General features: G+C 37.4%; 2 protein-coding genes across 3 annotated transcripts in view; one reads left to right on the plus strand and one right to left on the minus strand.

Annotated features, from left to right (window-relative positions):
- IFT52 (intraflagellar transport 52) overlaps positions 1-3,581 on the minus strand; it is a 197,674-nt gene extending 194,093 nt beyond the window's left edge. Inside the window, exon 1 of the mRNA XM_090372064.1 lies at positions 3,326-3,581. Coding sequence (XP_090228190.1) covers positions 3,326-3,349 — 24 coding nt within the window. The 5' untranslated portion in view covers positions 3,350-3,581. The remainder of the gene's footprint in view (positions 1-3,325) is intronic.
- A 350-nt stretch (positions 3,582-3,931) lies between these two features.
- LOC150087431 (serine/threonine-protein kinase Sgk2-like) overlaps positions 3,932-22,415 on the plus strand; it is a 268,124-nt gene continuing 249,640 nt past the window's right edge. The window contains exon 1 of one of the 2 annotated variants that reach the window (XM_090372067.1): positions 3,932-4,107. The gene's annotated coding sequence lies outside the window, so the exon portion shown is untranslated. The remainder of the gene's footprint in view (positions 4,108-22,415) is intronic. The other variant, XM_090372068.1, reaches the window with a different exon arrangement.

Raw genomic sequence — 22,415 nt, forward strand, 5'->3', positions numbered from 1 at the left:
CAAAAATCAGTGCACTTAACTAATAACTGGAACCTGAATAGCAACTTCAGTAATATTTTAGATTCCAAAAGACAGCCATCACAGACAAATGTCCAAGAAAAATCTTTATTGTACAGAGCACTGTACTGTTTATTGTATATCCGGATAACACAAATGCCATGTAAAATTTTTTGAGAAGCCTGGAATGTATGAGGGGGTATCAAAAAGCTTGTACCCTTACCTAGAAATAATAGCCCTAGAAAGGTGAAACTTCACAGGAACTTTAATCTTTTTCTGTGCTCTCCATGTATAGTAACACGTTTCTTTCATCTATGGATCAGTTGTTTATTGCATTGATCATAGAAGTCCTCACTTTTTGCGTGAAACCACAATTCCATTTCATTGATGACTTCCTGAAATGAATCAAAGTGGCATCCATGCAATAGTTTCTTCATTTCTCGAAACAAGAAGTCTGATGGTGCTAGGTCAGGAGAATAGGGTTGGTACTGCAGTAGTTCGAAGCCGCACACAAATCCAACAGTTGGCAAGAACATTGCATTCGACATTGCTTCTGCAAAGGCGTCAGCAATCTTGGAAACCATCGTGTGGAGATCCTTAGACATGTGCAGATGGTCAATGTAAAATGCTGTGGGCAGACCCATAACTAATTCCCACTGCATTTGCGATGAAATTATGTGTCTGTCACTCAGCACAAGTTGCTCAACTTTTTGCAACCATCTTGCTGTCTGTGGATCTTGATGGCATTCCTTCTCTTGGCTCATCAAAGACACTTGTACGACCACACTGGAACTCCTGTTTCCACTTTTTTAGTGTCACTGGATGGATAATTCTGCCCATATCACAGCTTTCATTTCTTCATCAATTTCCTGAGCTTTCTTGCCCTGCAAATACAGGAACTTGATCACTGCTGAATACTCCACTTTGTCAACTATAGCATCCTTCCTCAGATTCCGGGCTCCACCTCTGGTATACGATCACCTACAGGAATGAAATTTCACATGTTAGCTATTGAATATGTAGACAATTTATATTAAAAACTGCATCTTTGTTTTATCTAGGTCAGGGTACAAACTTTTTGATACCCCCCTTGTATGTAGCTAAATTCCATGTAGATCAGAATTTCCAATCAAGAGTATTTCAATGAATTAGGAGGTGGAATTCAGTAAGCTTTTGATTCTGTATGCCAATTAATCTATTTATGCTGGAGGGGGGGGGGGGGAATACAACATCTTGGCTGGCTATAAAGATATCTCTAGAAAAATGGTTATTTTATGCATTTTTAGATTAATATAATTATTTTAACTGCAGTTAAAGTCAAAAATAAATTTAATAAAATGTTTTTTGCTGGGTTTTGATTTCAAAACAGTTCAATGGGTTGCTTTTAAAGGAAACATATTATTTACTTAGATTTTTGCTTTTTTTGGTTATGCTAGACACAAATGGCAGCTGTGAACAGGACGTCTGGCCAAATAAAATCTGGATGGGCCAAGTAACAGGAAATATATGGTGTTTTGAAAGACAAGATGTCAACTAAACTGAAATCAAAAATTTACAAACAGGTGATAAGATCATGTATGTTATATGGCTTGGAGTGCTGGGCTGTCAGAAGAAAAGAAGAACGAGCTTTAACGTCAGCAGAAATGAGAATGCTAAGGTGGAGTTTGGGAATAACCCTGAGAGATAAAAGGTGGAATAAAGATGTGAGACAGGAGATAAAAACTGCACCCATCAACTTGAAGATTGGGGAGAACAGACTTAGATGGTGGGACACTTCCAGTGCCGTGAGTTTACCCCCATTACCAAGCAGGTGCTTAGCTGCCCAGTTCCGGGTCAAAGGAGGAGAGGCAGGCCGAAGATGACAATCAAGAGCAGAGTACAGCAAGATATACAGGAACTAAGGCTCACTTGAGTAGACTGTGCCAACCATACTAAATGGAACCATTCCATCCATGTCACTGACCCCTAACTGGGACAAACGGTGTGGATAAAGTAAAGTAAAATAAAGTAAGTATCTTGGCTTTTTGTGTCCTACAATTTTTTTCCTCTTCTGGCAACTATATATCTGGGGGGGGGGGCAAATTGATAATAATCACATCATTGATTTATAAAACAATGTTGAGCAGATATTGCCCTCTCACAGATCAGGAACACTTCATTCCAAAAAAATATGGCTAAATACAACTAATAATTCGTTTTAAAATGGCAATGTGATGCACAACAAAGTTTTGCTTCAATTGCAATGAAGTGGCATAGAATATTCAAGATGTGTTCAGACCACTGATTTGTACAGCATAAGGATTACTTCTTAATTTCCAAAATTCTTGTATCTTATTGAAAGTACCCCATTTGCTGTCTAACTACACTGTTGCCATTATCTGTACTGTTTAATTATACTGTTGTGCTAACCACAGAGTAGTAAGATAAGTTACTACTCTGCAGAGCTAACATTAATATATTAAAACCTTTTTCATCTTCAGTGGTGCTGAGTGTGCTACTCGTCCTGTTCATAATAAAGATTTTGATACAGATGGAGAACCTGCATTTAGTACCACTGCTTATATTAACATTATTACTAATTCTGTCAAATATGGGAATCATGGTCTCCTAGTGTTTCACGTAGTCTAAACTATGTTTTCGTCATATAACACCAGAGGCTCACATCTGGTGAGTATGGGCTAGGCACACCCACGGTCCTGAGCTGGATATCATCATTCTTCTCTTTCTTGGTGATTCCCTTTTGTCTGAGTTACCCTGAGAGAGACTAGACTCTCTCAGGGTAACAGGGTAGAGACTAGAGAGAGAGTTACCCAAAATTCTAAGTTACCCTGAGAGAGACTTTTGTCTCTCTCAGGGTAACTTAGAATTTTTTTTTTTTGGCTGATGCTGCATAAGCCTCAGGCTTCCTTGCACCGTATGGCTAATAATAATAATAATAACACTTCGTTGGTGGCCAGTTAGCCAACATGCTCTATTTCAATGTTCCTGGTATGCATGCAGTAATAACACGTGGAACACCAGAGGCTCACATCTGGTGAGTATGGGCTTGGCACACCCAGTCCTGAGCTGGATATCATCATTCTTCTCTTCCTTGTTGATTCTCTTCTACTTCTCTCTCTCAGGGTAAGTTTTTTTTTTTTTTTTTTGCTGGTGCACCAAAAGCCTCAGGCTTCCCTGTACCATATGGCTAATGGTAATAAAAATAATAATAATATAATGTGCATTGCGTTGCAATACACATTATATGAGCAGTGTTATGAAACATGACAATAAATGGACTTTATCTTATATAATTGGTGGCATTTTGGAAGGTCTGTGCTGTACTTACCTCTAACGAGGGTATTGGAGCCATATTTTTAATAAAGATGTTTTTTTTACCCCCTTAAGACTTCGTTTACAAACGTGGTTTAGAGGACAACTGCTACTAGTAATTATTTATCAGCAGTTTATTTTCAATTTTGCGATTCTTATTTAGTACAAAAGTTCAAGGTTTGAAGTTAAATAATATTTTCACGCCGCATTTATCTTTTCCTTTATATCACCTTAACGATTGTATGTACATCACGTAAATGAATTTTCGATATTTTTCAACCGCTGCATTTCATGAAAAGAAATTTTCCTTGCGGTGAACCACGCATGCGCAAAACAACATTAAAAAATAAATGTTGTTTTGAATCTTAGTGAAGCGCGTTTGCAAAACAGTATTTAAATTAATATTTATTTTGGAATCAGTAATAATTATTTTTCATTGAAAAGGTAGTAACACAAATATATGAGTTAAGAAATAACTGTCTCGTTTTTTATAAACACCATAATCCACAGAGCAGTACTACTCTGTGGCAATCTGCTAGGTGTCTATCATATGAAAACAAAATGTAATGCTGCAATGCACTTTTTTTTTTTTGCTCTTCTTGTGCAGAAAGTTTGTACTAAATATTTATTGATTTTTTTAAGTTGGAAACAATGAAAAATTCCCATCCCGATTAATAACGTGTCAAATGACGCAAGCTTCTGTGACTGTAAACGAATTCATATCCTCAAACGGGACCATGTGGTTAAAATATAAAAAAGATAAGGAAAGTGAGAAATTCTATTATACTTTTGATGGCGGTGGGTTCCTTGTTTTAGTTTTGTTTAAGGATTCTTTCATTGTCTTACTTTATTTCTTATATAACTAATGAAAATACTAGAACTAGAACAAAGTATTAAATTAATGAACTTATGATGTTAAAAAAATACTGTTTTCATATCTCTTTTAAATTGTACTTACTTATCATCTCGGTAACATATTAATTTAAAAAAAAAATAGTTTTGATCCTTAAATATCACACAATGATTCTGAAATGGATGGATGTGTGGAATCTGGTGTTTTTCTTAGCCCTGTCTTTACGAGGATATATCGTTGTACAATCACAACTCAATGAACAGTCACAGAATGGTACTATCACATAATATGTTCGTACATCTTGATATTTCATTTCATTTCATGATCCGTTTTAATGTCGGTTCGTTAAATTGCATTTTAAATGGTATCATCCAATCTCTGTTGTGGCTTGCTATGTTCGCATCCTTTTCAGTTAAAACCTACGAGCGTCGCCCTTATGAATATCGCCTCTGGCCTTAGTCGTACGGGATAGATTTCCTTGTATTTATTTGTCAGTAATGACTACTGTGTAACTAAAAACACTTTCGAAATAAATCTAGATGCTTACGTGATAAAAATTGTAGCTAACCTTCAGTGTCAGGGAGAAAGTGCCACCCACTGGGACAGGGGCAGGGGAGGGCTAAATCCTTCCCCATGATTTTTTTTTTTTTTTTTTACATTCTGTAATTCTACTGCTGTGTTTACAAAAAAAAAACAAACAAATGTAAACAGAGCAGGATATGGAACACAGAAGGCTTCCCTCACATGAGGTAATTTCTTTCCCCGCTATTAGGGTTATGAAATCCCCATCAGTATCTTATCCCCTATAGTTAATTAAAGAAATGTAGGAACATGCATAGTTTCTAAACTTGTCATTTTGGAAGCAGGCCGTGTAAAATATGGTTGAATGTCTGGGTTCTGACATAGAACGGTTTCACAAATGTTTCTTAATTAAAGAGCTATGACATAGTTTAACAAAAGAAACAGAACCCCCCCCCCCCAAAAACTAACTTTGCCCAGGCCCCAAAATAACATTACAGGGTCCCAGCTGAAAGAGTAAAAAGGAAAAATTGTATTGTTTTATGTTATTTATTTGCTGCATGTAATAAAATGATCAACCATCCTGTTTTTTCAGGGACAGTATCATTTTTCCAGTGCTACTTAATCCATTCAGAAGTTATTCAAATAGAGGGAATAAAATTGGACTCAGGGGACGTACCCATGGACTGGAGATGTGCAAATGTGACCCCAATTCACAAAGGAGGATCAAAGGCTGACACAAGTAATTATAGACCTGTGAGTTTAACTTCTGTTCCCGGAAAATTAATGGAGGCACTAGTTAAAGAAGCACTGCAGGATCATTTAGACAAGACTTCAGTTATAGCTCGGACACAGCATGGTTTTGTTAAGGCGAAGTCTTGCCTGACCAATTTGATTGGATACTATGATGCAGTCACAAAAGAACTGGATGCAGGGAATAACTTTGATATTATATACTTGGATCTTAGAAAGGCTTTTGATACTGTTGCACATGGAAGACTGCTGCACAAATTGGAGCAGTGTGGCATTGGAGGCAAATTGCTGCTATGGATAAAGGGGTGGTACCCATGAGAGTGGCAGTGTCCATTGATTACCACAGAGAGTGGTAATCAATGGACACTGCTCATCGTGGACTAATGTTATTAGTGGAGTCCCTCAGGGTTCAGTATTGGGTCCTTTATTGTTTTCTGTATTTATAAATGATATTGATGATGATATATCAAGCTTAATGTCCAAGTTTGCAGAGATACGAAGGTTGGCAGGGTTGTCAAGGACACTACTGACACTATGCTGCTGCAACAGGATCTGGAAAGGTTGAGCAGATGGGCTGAGAGGTGGCAAATGAAGTTTAACATTGACAAATGTAAAGTACTACATATGGGAAACAGCAACCCCAGAGCAACGTATCAACTCTGTGGTACTACACTGACAGTGGTAGAGAATGAAACTGACCTGGGGGAGGTTGTGCAGGCAGATATGAAGTTCTCTGAGCAGTGCAGATGGGCTGCAAGAGTAGCTCATGGTGTATTGTCAATGATATATAGGAATTTTTCTAGCAGGGATAAGGAGGTGATTATTCCCTTGTATAAGGCAATGGTCAGGCCACACCTAGAGTACCGTATACAGGCCTGGAGGCCTCATTTCAAGAAGGATGTAGAGCTGCTGGAACGAGTACAGAGAAGGGCAACAAGACTAGTGAATGGAACAAAGGGGTGCTCTTACGAAGAAAGGCTTAAGTTTTGCGAATTACAGTGTCTGGAGACTAGGCACCAGGGAGGTGATCTGATAGAGGTGTACAAAGCCTTGAATGGTTTGAGCATGCTCAATGCTGATGGGATTCTTCCTCTTGCTCAGAATAATCACCTGAGAGGGCATAAATTCAAATTGAGGAAAGACAGATGTAGGATAGATGTGCGGAAATTTGCCTTTAGCCAGCGGGTGGTTGGTAGGTGGAACAGACTTCCATCCCTTGTCGTGGAAGTTGATAGCCTAAATAAGTTTAAGGCTCAGCTGGACAGGTATTTCGAACGAACAGAGGGGTGAAGTGGAAGTGGTTATTTTTTATTTTTTTTTTTTATTTTTTTATTTTTTTTTTTTTTGGCTGATGCTGCATAAGCTTGCTTTCTTGCATCAAATACCTCTGCTAATGCTAAAAGGTTGTAGAGACAGTGAGGCCTTTTTGCAAAACTTGCTTAAATTATTTAAATTTGTGTACATTAGAAAATTTTAAGCAATTTAAATACAATTGGGTTTTACTTGATCAAATATCTACACACTTGTTGAAGAAAGCCTGGATTAGGAAACTGGAACTTGATATTTTCTTGTTGGCCCAAAATCATTTAATTAAATTACATGTGTAGGGAATGATGCAACGTAAGAAAATGTTGTAGAGTTGGTTACATTAAATAAACCTGTTGCCTAGATTTATAATAAATATAAATTTAGGTTATAGGTATATTATATATCCACAGCTAACACCAACATATTGGCAGTAATAGTGAAAAACATGCAACCATATTACAAAGATGATAGTTAAATTACCATGTATTCCATTTTGATGCCAGAAAACTAGTCATTATGATGAACAATATTTTACTGATTACATTTTTAAAGTGAAGGCCTGTATGGTGCTTACTAATATGTAAGCATATTTAATCTTATGATATAATAGAATAGGTTGCTTTAAGTTTTATACAGAATTATTTCAGAAATAAGATATTACTACTAGATATTAAAGTATATGTCTGATGACTTCTTCCTTTCATAGTTTTTGGCTTGTTTTGATCTCATGCTCACCAAATTAACATTATATGCACCCACTTCCTTTTGGTTTGTATGATATTTCCTTTCATAGTTATCTAGGATTGTCTTGTTCAGTTCATTTAGTTCTATAAGTAATCATTTTAGTCAAAATTATATCATGTTTTATTACAATCAGTATGGCTAGATTTTTTTTCTTATCTGATATTATGTCCAGCAATATATCTTAGGAAATTTATCTTAGTTACTGTTATCCTCTGTTGATTCCCTTCTGTGGGCCCATTCTTGGTGTTCCTGTATCAGTGTTAGTATTTACAAGGATATTATCTTATTACTGAAGGAGAGAAATATAAGAATTGGAATAAAGATACTTATAGTTGATGAGCAGAGCCCTGCCAAAATATAAAAACTAAACAAAACCAAAGCAAAGAGGAATAAAGTACATTAGACTTTGATTTCTGTACATTGTAATTTTCAAGAAATAAATTGAAGGAATGTTGTTCCAGTAAACAGAAGTTGAAGGAATAAATAAGAAGTAAAGTTGGACCTGTGAGTTTGAAAGTAAATAGATATTGTCTGGTTGTGGCGGCACATATATTCAGACTGGTTTGGAATGGGGGAAGAGAGAGATCGGTGGGAATTATAGATGCCAATTCAGAAGGACAGTGCCCTTTGAAATATCTATAGAAAAAGCATGCAGTAGAAACATGTACGAGACAGAGTGGAGAGAATTTGTAAGAGATTGGCCATTAATTAACCTACCCTCTTTTGAATGAAATTCGGAAGCCTGAAAGAGGTTTTGGGTGCAATATCCCAGATGTGGGGAACAGTATTTCATGGTAGGGCAAATTTGAGATTTGTATAGAGTGAGTAATTGTTTAAAAGAAAAGTAACACTGAGTGTGAAAGAGATCCTAGTTTTATCAGATGCAGTAGAAGCAATATTTGTGATGTGCCAACAGAGATTAAAAGTCAGGATAATCCCTAATAGAGATATGAGAGCTTGTCTAGGAATATAAGTTCATTAAAGATAAGCATATGAGTGGTACAATCCTTTTTGTGAATTATAAAGCAGGACTAAGTTTTAGGAGGATTGAAATTAACTAAGTTATCTTTACCCTATTAGAGAATTATCTGGAAATCAGCATTTAAGGAATTGATGGTGGATAGCTGAGCGGTCAGGAGCTGGAGTGCAATAGCACCCACTCTTTGAGTAGACTGGGGTTCAAGCTCCTGAGTGCTAAATATGGTCAAACTGCCAACCCGCACTGAACCAGTGTGGCAGATTATGGTCCATTTCCCTCAACATGAAATGTTGAGGAGTCTTCCACCATCCTGCAGTAGATTGATAATGGCTGCAGTTTACTTTTTTTTTTTTTTTTTTAATTATTATTATTATTGAAGAAAATGAAACTAATTATGTGGGGCAGTGTTTCTCAAACTGATAGGTGGAATGCAATGGAAGGTCATTAATATACAAGAGAAAAAGGGTGGGAGAAAGAACTGAACCTTGGGGAACACCAGCATTAATGGGAAATTAGCAGACAGAGAGCCATATACCATCACCTGCAGCAAGTGGTCAGAGAGAAAACTGGATACCCAGTTGCAAAAAAAAAAAAAAAAAAATTGTCAACCCATAAGATCAGTTGACAGTTTCTTTTTTTTTTTTTTTTTTTTTTTAGAAGACAATTTAAAGCCATGGAAATTTCAACAGCAACTTCTTGTGTTTCACCAGAATTTTACATTGAATTCTCCCTATATTATTATTCTTTATATTATTTCCCTTTTTTTTTTTTTTTTCCCATCGCTTTTTCCAATTATATATGGGGTCAGCATTTTTATTGTTTTGGCATGAAATTTTTGCAGCCGGATGCCCTTCCTGACGCCAACCCTCACCCTTTATCCGGGCTGGGGATATGCAGTGGTCATTCCCTGACCTTCTGCATCATCCATATTTGGTGGTCACAGGCTCGAACAGCTGTCTAATCAAGAAGCGTGTGCTACTTAGTACTGCTCCTGCCCACCTGGCTACGGAGGCACCTCTTTATATTATTTCTCTGTTTTATATTATTTCTCACGAGGTGAAAATCCCTGATTGGGGTTTCCACCTCGTGACAGGTATTGCTACCAAGTACACAAGGTGGTTGTTATTTACTGTTGGTTGAGGAACTCTCTGATTATCCTACAGGGTTTCAGGATTGCAACTTTCTGGAGTTCCTTGTAGGTGTTTGCTGGGAGACCTATTGCTGCTAGGCTGTTATGTTGTCTTTGGTACTATACCAGTGATTGACACGATGATCAGGATAGTCGTTACTTGTTGCATATGCCACATCTCTTCGATCTCCTGTCTTAGGTTTGTGTACTTTCCGATTTTTTTTCCTTATAGGTTTTGTGCAGGTTGCCAGCATTGGATACAGTTATGTCAATCAGATAGGTAGCCTTTTCCTTCTTGTCCACAAGGGTTATGTCCAGTCTGTTGTGTGAGATTGTCTTATCCATTATTATTGCATGGTGGCAGTACAGCTTGTGGGTTGAGGTCTCTAGTACTGCCTGGGGTTTGTACTTATAGTACGGTACACTGGCTTCTGATGTATTATCCTGGCTACCTGGTCGTATCTACAAGTGATCACCTTGCATCCTGCAGTGATGTGTTGGATCATTTCTGAGGCCAGGTGGTATCGTTGACATGTCTCATCGGACACTCCGGGTGCCTTGGCAATGTGTTTTCTATAGTTTCTAGTGTTGATTACCTGGTCTTGGATGGCAAGCATAAATCTTTAAGTCTCGGGGAAGAGTGTCCCACTTGTAAGCCATGCATTGGAAGCAATTTTATCTATGTGAATATTATTGTTGTTGTTGTATTAATTCTCCCTGATTGTGGGATTCCACTCCATGACTGGTACTGCTACCAAGTACACAGGGTGGTTGTAAAGTCTGGTCTTACCGTTGGATGAGGAATCTCTGACTATCCTACAGGTGTTCAGGATTGTGACTTTCTGGAGTTCCTTGTGGGTATTCTCTGGGAGACCTATTGCTTCTAGGCTGCTATGTAGTGTCTTTTTAGAAGTATCGACCATCCCGATCATCTTGTCAACCACCATAACGTTGGTTGACACGATGATCAGGATGGTCGATACTTCTTGCATATGCCACATCTCCTTGACCTCATGGCTTGGGTTCGTATACTTCCTAATTTTTCCCTCATGGGTTTTCTGGACATTGCTAGTGTTGGGCACCGCTATGTCAATCAGATAAGTAGCCTTTTCCTTCTTATCCACAAGGGTTATGACTGGTCTGTTGTTGCGTGATCTTATCCATTATTTTGGCACGTTGGCAGTACAGCTTGTGGGTTGGAGTCTCTAGTACTGCCTAGGGTTTGTACTTGTAGTATGGTACACTTTCTTTGGTCAACTGGTATTTCCTCGCTAGCTTCTGATGTATTATCCTGGCTACCTGGTCGTGTCTGTGAGCGTACTCAGTCTGGGTGATCACCTTGCACCCCGCGGTGATGTGTTGGATCGTTTCTGAGGCCAGGTGGCATCGTCAGCATGAGTCATCTGACATTCCGGGTTCCTTTGAGATATATTTTCTATAGTTTCTAGTGTTGATTACCTGGTCTTGTATGGCCAGCGTGAATCCTTCAGTCTCGGGGAAGAGGGTCCTGCCTGTGAGCCATGCATTGGAAGCAATGTTATTGATGTGATCTTGGAGGTCATTGTAGTGTCTGCCATGGAGTGTCTTTTTTGCCCATCTTTCTAGCTTCGTTTCTTGTGCCTTCTGGGCGGTAGGGCTCCTCGCTTAGGTTGCGTGGGGTATACCACTTATCTATCTTCCTTATGGCTTGGTGGGTAGTGCTGTGTTGTTCTCGAAGTAATACTTCATTAATTATTAATATCGTTAGCCATATGGTGCAAGGAAGCCTAAGGCTTTTGCTTCACGAGGCAAAAAAAAAAAAATCTTAGTTACCCTTAGAGAGAGAGAGAGAGAGTGAGAGTGTGATCGATCCAGCTCAGGACCCTGGGGTGATGGGTAACATCTATGGACAAATCAGAAGAAGTTTTGAGATGGTTTGGGAGCTAGCAGTTTATGGATTTTTCCATTACTTTGGAAGGAGTAGAGCCAAGTTCAGTGGGACAGTAATTTAATGGAAGGGGTTGGTCGCTGTTTTTAGGAATTGGCTGGATATGACCAAATTTCCAAGCAGATGGAAAAACACTAGAATAATAACTAAGTGTAAAATAGTGACAGAACAGGAGAAAAGGTTTTGAAACAACTGGAGAAATACTATCAGGATCTGCAATTAGAACACCACTGCTCTAGATAGTTATTCCTTGAGATTTAGAGAAGTGGTTTTCATCCTAAAATATATTGCAGGCCAGCAGTTTTTTTTTTTTTTTCCTACAAGAGATGAGAAAAATTATTGTAAATATTTTTTTTATTTTATTGACATTTATTAAATTCAGTCAACAAATAAAAAATATGCAATAGTTTTTCATGAAATAATTTTTTCATATTCATTAATTTCCCTAATTACAAATAACAAGATGAATACTAAAAGTAATATATTTTTTAAAGCGATTAAATAACAGTATAATAATTTGAGCAGGAAATAACAATGGGATTATTATCCCTTCTCACCCATTAAATTTTTGATCCTTGGATTTAAAGAAATTTCTGCAAGATGTAGAGCACAAGATGTAATCAGTTAATTCCTGTGATTTGATTTGATTTGATTTTTGTCATAGCTGTAAAAGTTGTTTTGCATAAACATGTAGTTGATTAAAAAAAAAAAAATATATATATATATATATATATATATATATATATATATATATATATATCATAATTGTTTTTTTGTGAGTGCTGGGTGCTTTGCTGTTTACCCTAAACTGAGTATAGTCCATTGAATTATTTTCATCCTAAATCCAAAAAAGTTCATTTCTTTTTTTTTTTTTTCCCTTCTGCCTGTCAGTCCTTATTTTATTGTACTATAAATAATTATCCACAAATTTTCAAATTGTGGATACAATCAAAAGTGCTACTAGGTGTTCAGAAGCAAACATGTGATCCATCTATTATCCAAATCTGATGAGCTTATGAAATCAGAAATTAAATGGGGAGGGAGATTCCATATTATATTCTTTTCTATATGCTTTGCGTGACCTTTAGTTGTTTTTTTAAGTGTATTTATTTTATTGCACAGGATGAAAACTGTAGCGATAGTCTCAGATTTAAGCATTGATATGCATTCATGCCAAACAAACTAAAGAGTTTGGTTAACATCTGGTACATTTAATATATTTATTTAATTAACATTTCTCTTTAGACATTAAGTTTCTGGATCGTTTGCAGTCTTGAATATGCTAATACTATACAGGCAATTCTCGCTTTACAAGTTCCCAGGTTTACGAGTTTTTTTTCCCAAGTATCAACAAAATCAAAAATATGAACATTAATTGCAAAAAATGAATGTTAAACATTCATAAATACTGCATTCCAAACCACGTGCATAGCTATACAATACAGTGTACCCTGTTTCACGATATTAATCAGTTCCAGAGACACTATCGTATCGTTAAAATATCATAATGTGAACCCAGTAATACATTGTGTTTTTTTTTTTTTTTTTTTTTTTAAATTCATTTCAAGGTCTCGGAAGATGAAATTTTCACTGTATAACTAAGCTATTTATCTCTCAAAAATGTCATTTTTAAGGTCATGAGCATGACCTTAAGGCCATATAAAAGGTTGAGCGTGGTTTGTAAATTGTATTAGTTACCAATTCAAATCATTAAAATGCACTACACTTTCATCATTATCATATGTTCCATTATAAGAATCAATTTTAAACGCCTTTGTGATATTTTTCTAAAGCACATATCTGGAGGTCACGACCATAAAAAAATAAAAACAATAAAAACATAAAACAATAAAAACAAAAACAATAAAAGCACTTTCCAGTTTATTGGGCTTTTCTGTTACTGCAAGCAGTTATAAACGGGTAGTAAACTGGATCTTCTTGCATTTGCAAAAATACCGATAGGAATTGTGTGGTTTTTTACATTATTATGGTGAAATATGTTTGCCCTTTACTGACATCTTCAATCATATAAAAAAAACAAATTTTCAAAATCTTCTCTTCATTCCTTTTATTTTAAGCTTCATAAACTTGTTACTCCACGCTAATCATGTTAGTTGCAATTTGTGTGTGCCGTTTAAAAAATGCTTTTGCATGCAATTGTGAAATTTATAATTAAAAGAGAAGATTATCTTGGAAACAAATGCCTCTTGGAACATTTCTGTAGAATACTACTCCTTGTGCAACAAACCAACAAGTGCTGAGCCAATAATGAGTGATCAACGAGTGTGCATTTAGTCGATGATGATGAAGAATAAACATTCTTTAACATTTGTAAGTTGTAAATAATTTCTCTATAATTATAATTTGCTTGATTTTACAGGCTACATTTTCATTTCTTTCGATAAATCAATCATTGTTTAAACAAACTAATTAGCTAACTATTTTCATTGTTGAGAATGGAACTCCTGTTTTAACCTTTTGTCTATGGGAAATAAATTCCCGCTTTACGAGTTTTTGCTTTGCGAGCGCGTGCTAGGAACGAATTAACTCAAAGTCGAGAACTACCTGTATTAATATAGTAGTAGTGAATAGTGTAAAGTGTGTTTCTTGTCTGACGGCACCAGGGGGGGGTTCCCCATCTCTGCATTGTATTCTTTGTACATGTGACACAGGCCTCTGTGGAGGCCAGAGATTTAAAAAGTGTATGGGGGAGTGGTTTGTTGTGTAGTGTTATGTTCTGTTGTTTCTCTGACTATTTAACCATTGCACCACTATTGGGACCCACTGTTGCCCACACTTTGCCACGAGGGGGCAGGTCAGGTACCCAGTAGATTATTTAATTACTCTGGCAGGCCCTGCTACCTAATTTCTTAGGATTTCAGTGGAAATTATATATATATAAGGGGGTGAACACTAGAATTTGGCAGCATTGTTAGGGTTGTATTTGGTCGATTTAGTTGGGGGAGGGAGACTAAAGACTGGGAGGAAACAGGTAGGATGAGGATGATAGAGAAGGCATCCCTAAAGAGGTCAGTGGCAATGAGCCCAAAGTAGTAGTGAAGAGTTGAAGTACCCTGGGTATAAACCCCATGTGCAAGTCCTGAAATACAGCACCTAGCACGCTGTGGGTTAACCACCCAGGTGCGAACCAATGTAAGCAGGGGTCGCGACGTGGGCCCCACACCACATGAAGGAATTCCACCTTTCTGTGTTACCAGGCATTTCTAGGTGGTAGATGACTCTCGACCATTGTAATACCAGCACTTTGCTTATTGGAGGCTTGAATTGGTGGAACCCAACCCCAGGGGCTCACATCTGGTGAGTATGGGCTTGGCACACCCAGGGTTCTGAGCTGGATATCATCATTCTTCTCCTTCTTGGTGATTCCCTTCTACTTCTACCTTTGTTTTCTTTCTCTCTCTCTCGGGGTAATTCAGAAATATATTTTTTTTTTTTTTTTTTTGGCTGGTGCAGCATAAGCCTCAGGCTTCCTTGAACCATATGGCTAATAATAATAAAAACCCATGTTTAGTCTCCAGAGCAAAGCTCTGGTATACCCTTCCCCCCCCCCCAATCTCTTCTCTCATGCAGTATGATCGATGTCTCTTGAGGTTATGATGGACGTGGTGAGATCTAATCTTCCTTACATTTTGAGGGTACAGCTCTAAAACGTTGTTCGCAGGCCTGCCACTATTTAATACACCAGACCGAACCTATTAGAGGCTTCCGGATCAGCTAGTGTTTAATTTCACTGCCTCTGCTCTGCCAGATATTAACTGGAGGGAGTCCAAGTAGTGCATATGCGGGGGAGACATTGTCGAGGCCCCTTTGTGTCAAGGATCTGGGTATATTCTTACCATGGGTGTATGCCGTATCGAAAAATTTCATTACTTCATACAGAATGTCCCCCCACACCTTTTCTTACTACTGAATACACCATGAATTTTCAAACTAATAGTGCAAACTTATCTGCAAAAAGATCTAAACACTTCCTCATTCATTACTCAAATATATGTGGTCTCAGTGATGTCCATTTCTACTTAGTCTGCCAAAACCCATGTACTTTTTCTGATAGAATCTCAGTTATCAATAGATTCAACCACTGCTCATATCAGTTGTCCGAATTATTTCTTATGTGATTACTTTCACTTCGAAGGTGGTACTTGTGCATATGTCCATTCTGATGTTATTCCCTGTCAGAGACTTAGTAATTTGGAATCTCCTCTTTTCAGTCTTCACTGTGTTAAAATCTCTAACACATTCTGTCAAATTCATCTGTTTGCTGTATCGTTCTCCCAACTCTACTAATCACTTGGAACTCTGACTTCCTCTCTGAAACTGGACTTTTCCAGTCCAACTTTCCTAACAGTGAGGTAATTTTCCTCAGTGATTTTAATTTCACAACTCCAACTGGCTTCCATTTTCTAGTCATACAGATCCAGCTAGTCGAGATGCTGAGGCTTTTGCATTTACTAATCACCTCACACAGATTGTTCATTTAGCACCAGAATACTGGACAATCCTAACCATACAGGCAACACACTTGATCTTTTTCTCACTAACAACCTTTCTAAGTACACAGTCTTAAGGTGAATGGTCCTCTAGGCACCTCAGATCACAACTTGGTGATAGTCTCTTCTCCTTTCTCTTGAGAGCCTTTCTAATTAGCCATTTATAACTTATAAGGAAATGAGCTGTTATATAAGCTTATATAACAGCTCATAAAAAAAACACCCTTCCCATTTCACCCATCCATTCACTCCAAATGTTTGTTTAGTTCTGCCTTGAACTTATTTAAGTTGCTGACCTCCACTACAGCAGATGGAAGTTTGTTCCTACTATCAACCACCTGCTGAATAAAGACAAATTTCCAAACATCTGTTGTACAATTGTCTTTCCTCAATTTGAATTTATGTCCCCTCAGGTGAGTAACCTTGCAAGAGAAAGAATCCCATTAGCTTTGAGCTTGCTCAATCCGTTCAAGGCCTTAAACACCTCAATTAATCACCCCGCACGTGCCTAGTCTCCATAAGCTGCAATTTGCAGAACTTAAGCCTTTCTTGGTAACACCAGCTCTTTGTTCCCCTCACCAATCTTGTTTCCCTTCTCATTCCAGCAACTGTACATCTTTCCTAAAACAAAGCCTCCAGACTTGTATACAGTACTCGAGGTGTGTCCCCACCATTTCCTTATACAAGGGGACAATCACCTCCTTATCACAGTTAGCAAAATTACTGTATATCATTGACAAGACACCATGAGCTACTCTTGTAGCCTTTTTGCACTGCTCAGAAAATTCAACTTCATTCTCAGCCTCATGTTGTTTGGCATTACAAGAATGCAAAATGGGATGATCTGCATGATTTCTTTTCCTTCATCGAATTACTGTTTCAAAACTTTTGACGTCAACATTTGCTCAGATCGCATCAGTGAAATTATTGTTGTAGGGATGGAATCCTTTATTCCACACTGCACCTTGAAATCATGTCCATTATCTAAAAAAGTGGCTCTCAACCTTTTTTTGCTCATGGTCCACTTCTGAGTTTCATTCACCTGTGTGGCCCATCCCTCAATTAATGACAAGATTAATTAATGACTAATCTCTAACAGAGTCTCTCCACCCTCTGTCTCATAGACGTTTTGTTGCTGATGCATATGTTTTCTATAGATACATGGACACTGTTCTTCTGAATTGACTTCTATAATTCTCACTCTCTTCCTAAACAGTCTAAACTAACAGAACCAACTTTTCTTCTTCCTCATTTATTCCTTCAACTTACATTTTTTGGTACAACATTCCTTCATACCTTTTTTTTTGAAAATTACAATTTACAGAAGCTCAAAGAAGATGAAAGTATCTTCTTTCATCTTCTCACCCTACTAGAGAAGGGTGAGAAGATGAAACCTATGCACAGTACTAAGTACTATAGATTTTAATACCTCATGTTTGGGGTTTTCCCTAAAAAACAAAAAGTAATGAATAATATTTAATTTAGTAGTAGTGAATTAGAAGATGAAATGCATAGTGCATAATTTCTTATGGGTTTAGGTAATTAACTATATATAATGTCGGTGTAGAAGCACCATAGTTTACCCATAAATTTGAACTACGTATGTAGTGTAAAGGCATCGTTTTAATTGTATCTCATATTGTGGGTGCCTTCACAATGAGATAGCTGGTATTGCACTACTTCAAATAAATAACTCTTTTCTAGTAGAGAAGACTACTGTTATTTATTTTCGGTGGATACCAGTAGTCTTCTCTACTATGGGTAAACTATGGTGTATCTACACCGATATTATATAGTAGTAGTGAATGTACATGTCACAGATGACCACAAATTTATACAGTTGTGCAACTTGAGTTGGTTGACTAAATGCCATGATTGTCTTGGCATTTGCAATTGCATTTTGAAACTCAATCAGTATCGCCTGGAGTTGTGGTTTCTGCTGTTTTTGCCAAAAACAGATGTAGCTCTAAGAGGGTTTAGCATGTTATGAATAAAAATGTATTAATTTTAACTTGTGACAATTTTATTTTTCACTGCATAAAACTTTCTGTATGCTTTTTAAATAATTGCACCTTAACCTTTTATTTAAAAAAGAAAACGAGCAGAAATGTCAAGTAAAGAAGGTGATAGATCAGATTTACTGCAGAATGCTTTTCCAGGAGATTATTTAAATGAAAAAATCTATTATATTTAAAGCTGGTCGACACCTGCACTATTAAATTTTATTCAATTAAAAAAAAAATTACATAATTTAAGCATTTTCAAGTAAGCAATTATAAAATGGATTTAATGACTCAGAGAAAACTTATCATATAATTAGAAGGGTCATCTGAATACAGGTATAAGATTATAGAAATAAAATGTGAAGAGATCAAATATGGTTCTGCTGACTAAGAGTAACAGAATCATAAATACTCTGATGTGCAGGCAATCACGACAGACAATACAGCAGAAAACACATGCTAAATATGGTTATCCTAATAACTAGAAAAAACTCAAACAAACTGAAAGACAAAATGCAAACTAGATGCTGACTTCCCAATGGACAAACCAAAGCAAAATAAAAATATCAAAATGCAAAAATTGGATTAACTTGATTAAACATAATTACTTCCAAGATTTAAAATAATGCAAATTAAACTAATTTTATTAATGCAGCACATATGAGGAGTCCACATCTTGTTTTGATTACTTAATTTACTGTGAATATAAAATTCATATGCTTTCTTTAAATTCTGTACAGTGGGACCAACTGATGATGTCACCAACAGCAAATTCTAAGTAGGAAGCATTGAAGGACAGGGCAGTGTCGAGTCAGTTTGGTGTGACATAAGCATAGGGAAATCAAAATTGAGAGTAGGAGTGTGCTATAGGCCTAATGACTCTGATGAGTATAATAAGATATTGTACAGAGAAATAGAGTGGGCCAGTAAATCAGAGAGTCTTATAATGGGGGATTTTAATTTCCCAGATATTGACTGGAATTTGTGGGTTGGTCACTCACACACTAGCAAGGCTTTTGTGGATTTATTGGATGATTGTTTTCTACATCAGCATGTTTGTTCGGCAACAAGAGGGAGCAATACTCTTGATCTGATTATCAGTAGTGATTTTTCATGCATTAAGAATCTGCAGATAAATGAACCACTAGGTGGCAGTGATCACAGTGTGTTGAAGTGGGATTTACTCAAGGAGGTAACTACCATCAGAGGTAAAGGGAAGGGTTTTTGTTTTCGTAAAGGTGACTATGATGGTCTGAGACAGTATTTAAATTCTATACAGTGGGACCAACTGATGATGTTACCAACAGCAAACTCAAAATGGGAAGCATTCAAGGAACTAATCTTGGAAGCTACCAGGCTTTATACCAACTAAGAAATATTGTTCAAGGTTTAGGCCTAAATGGTTGTCAGATGAACTAATGAGACATGTGGCAGAGAATAAAAATGCATGGAATAAATACAAATTAATGGGTGACATGGAAGCCTATGATAGATATAAGTTGGTCTGTAACCAAGTCACAAAGGAGATTAGGCAGGCAAAGGCAGACTATGAAAAATCCTTGGCAAAGGATGCAAAGAAAAACAGAAAAGAGTTCTTTACCTATTTAAACTCAAGAAGGAAAGGGATGAATCAGATTGGTCCACTGGATATTGATTGTTCAACAGTTGAGGATCCTGCTCAGGTGGCTAACAATCTAAACGAGTATTTTGCATCTACATTCACGCATGAGGAGTTATTCAGGAAGGAGAATGATGTAGGTAAAGTAAACATTGGCAGTGAGCTAGATGATTTTGTAATAACTGAGAGGAAAGAGGAGGAGAGATTGTTGAGGATAAACATAAAAAAGGCACCTGGGGTGGATGGGATCTATCCAATTATATTAAAGGATTTATTAATCAATTTTAAAAATGTAAAAACTGCTGACACATTTTCATTTAAAATCTGACTGAGTGTATATGGCTCAGTCAGATGGGTAAAAGCAGTAAAACGAGGATTTCTAAAACTGGTACAATCGCATAAAATATGTTGAACAGATAAAATGGTGTCGCATTGCTTGCACTAGGAGGGTCATCAGCCCTCAGCCAAAAGAAGTGTGTCAGATGATAGTGTCCAATGCGGAGCTGAGCAAGAACAACTTCCTTGCCACTGAGATTTTAAGTTACTACAGATTACTTGCCTGTAGTCTGTATAGGGGACTAACAGGTCAAGATTATCCATCAGGGCTGCCAATTTGGCTGCAGTGTCAGCCAAATCATTTCCTCTAATCCCGATGTGACTGGGGATCCAGCAGAAGCGGATATCGAATCCACCTACATAGAGGATGTATATTATCTGCTGAATTCGGGACATGGTTGGATGACTGGTGTGTGATACCGCTGATAAAGCCTGTAATGCGCTTATTGAGTCAGCATATATAATACACCGTTGGTATCGGTGTTTTCTTATGTGATCTCGAGCTAACTCTATAGCATGCAGCTCTGCAGTGCAAATGCTGCAGTCAAGAGGTATCTGCTCTGATATGGTATTATCTGGAAAAACAGCAGCAGATCCCACATACGATTCTGATTTCGAGCTGCCTGTGTAAACTGGCAAGAAGTCATAATGTTCTGCACGGTGTTGTGAAACAGCTGAAGGTATACAGAAGATGGAATATTAGACTTCATCCCAATCTTGAGCGAAAAGTCACATGCTGGTGTTTGCGCATGCCAGGGTGGAAGGGGCTGCTTTGGTGATCGAGCAACCTTGTCTACCGATGTTAAGTTCATTGAGTATCTCTTGAACATGAATGCCGAATGGCAGTGCGTTGTGTGTTATAAAGATTTTCCCATCATGCCTCAAAAATGGATGTCCACGTGGGGGTGGTCTGGCATGGATTTCAGCTTGAAGGCATATTGTAGAGACAACTGCATTCGTCAAAGCGACATGAGTGGTTCATTTGCTTCGACCTACGGACTTTGGACAGGCGATGTTCTGAATGCACCAGTAGCAATACGAATGGCTTGATGATGGATGGGATCAATCCAACAGACAGCTATTTCTGGCAGATGCATATACCTGAGAGCCATAATCTGATTTTGAGTGTACAAGTGCACGGTATAAACGGAGTAGAGTGCATCGGTCTGCACCCCAAGAGGTAGAAGAGAGAGAGAGAGCGGAGAATGTTAAGCCCTCTCGTGCACTTTGTGCGTAGCTGATGAATGTGTTGGACAAATGTCAGCTTTTTGTCAAAAATGAGTCCCAAGAATTTCATCTCTGATACACTGGAATGGTGCTTTGTCCAAGTCGTAATTCAGGCTCAGGGTGTAGGTTACGTTTGCAACACAAATCTCTGCAAACGGGTCTTCTCTGGTGAGAACCTGAAACCATTGGCCGTGGCCCAAGAGTTAAGACGGTCAATAGCTTGTTGCAGTTGTCTCTCATATTGCATGATTGAGAAAATATGCTGAAGTCGTTGACGTAGAGTGCACTGCTTATAGTTGGAGAAAGTTGTTCAGACGTCATCACTAAATACGGAGGATGCGGAAAGGTCAGGGAATGACTACCGCATATTCCTGTTAATATCTGGAAGCTCCTGGAGCAATATGGCCTTAGTTGCTAATGTTCCTAAAACAAAATAACAACAACAAGTTGTTCGGAAATAGAATTTATTTTAATGGCAAAAAGCATGACACTTAAGACAGATCCTTGTGGTACCCCCTCCTCTTGGCAAAAGGGCCAGGAAAGGGTGGATCCTACAAGAACTTGGAAATAACGGCAAGATAAAAAATTTTTAATAATAGAAATTTATAATTAAAAGAGATTATCTTGGAAACAAATGCCTCTTGAAACATTCTGAAGAAGACAACTCCTTGTGCAACAAACCAATGAGTGCCGAGCCAATAATGAGTGATAAACGAGTGTGCATTTAGTCGATGATGATGAAGAATAAACATTCTTTAACATTTGGAAGTCGTAAATAATCTCTCTATTATTATAATTTGCTTGATTTTACAGGCTACGTTTTCATTTCTTTGGATAAATCAAACATTATTTAAACATAAACTAATTAGCTAACTAATTTCATTGTTCAGAACATAACCCCCTATTTTTAACATTGTCTACTGGAAATAAATTCCAGCTTTACGAGTTTTCGCTCTACGAGCGTGCGCTAGGAACAAATTAACTCTTAAAGTCAAGAACTACCTGTACTACTATGCCAATTTTTGAAAACTTGACTTTTTTTTTTTTATAAATTTGAAAATGAAATCAAATCCTGTAGGGCTCAATAACTGACTGATTACTTCTGGATTATTTGGTTTGCATATGAGCCCCCCTTGAAGGCCAAGTATTTACCATTTCTTCTTTAAGAATCTCATCTTTCCTACAGGTTATAGCAGAGT

The sequence above is a fragment of the Mastigoproctus giganteus genome, chromosome 4, assembly GCF_048544385.1.
Source record: "Mastigoproctus giganteus isolate SK-2022 chromosome 4, ASM4854438v1, whole genome shotgun sequence".
Taxonomy (NCBI): Eukaryota; Metazoa; Arthropoda; class Arachnida; order Uropygi; family Thelyphonidae; genus Mastigoproctus; species Mastigoproctus giganteus.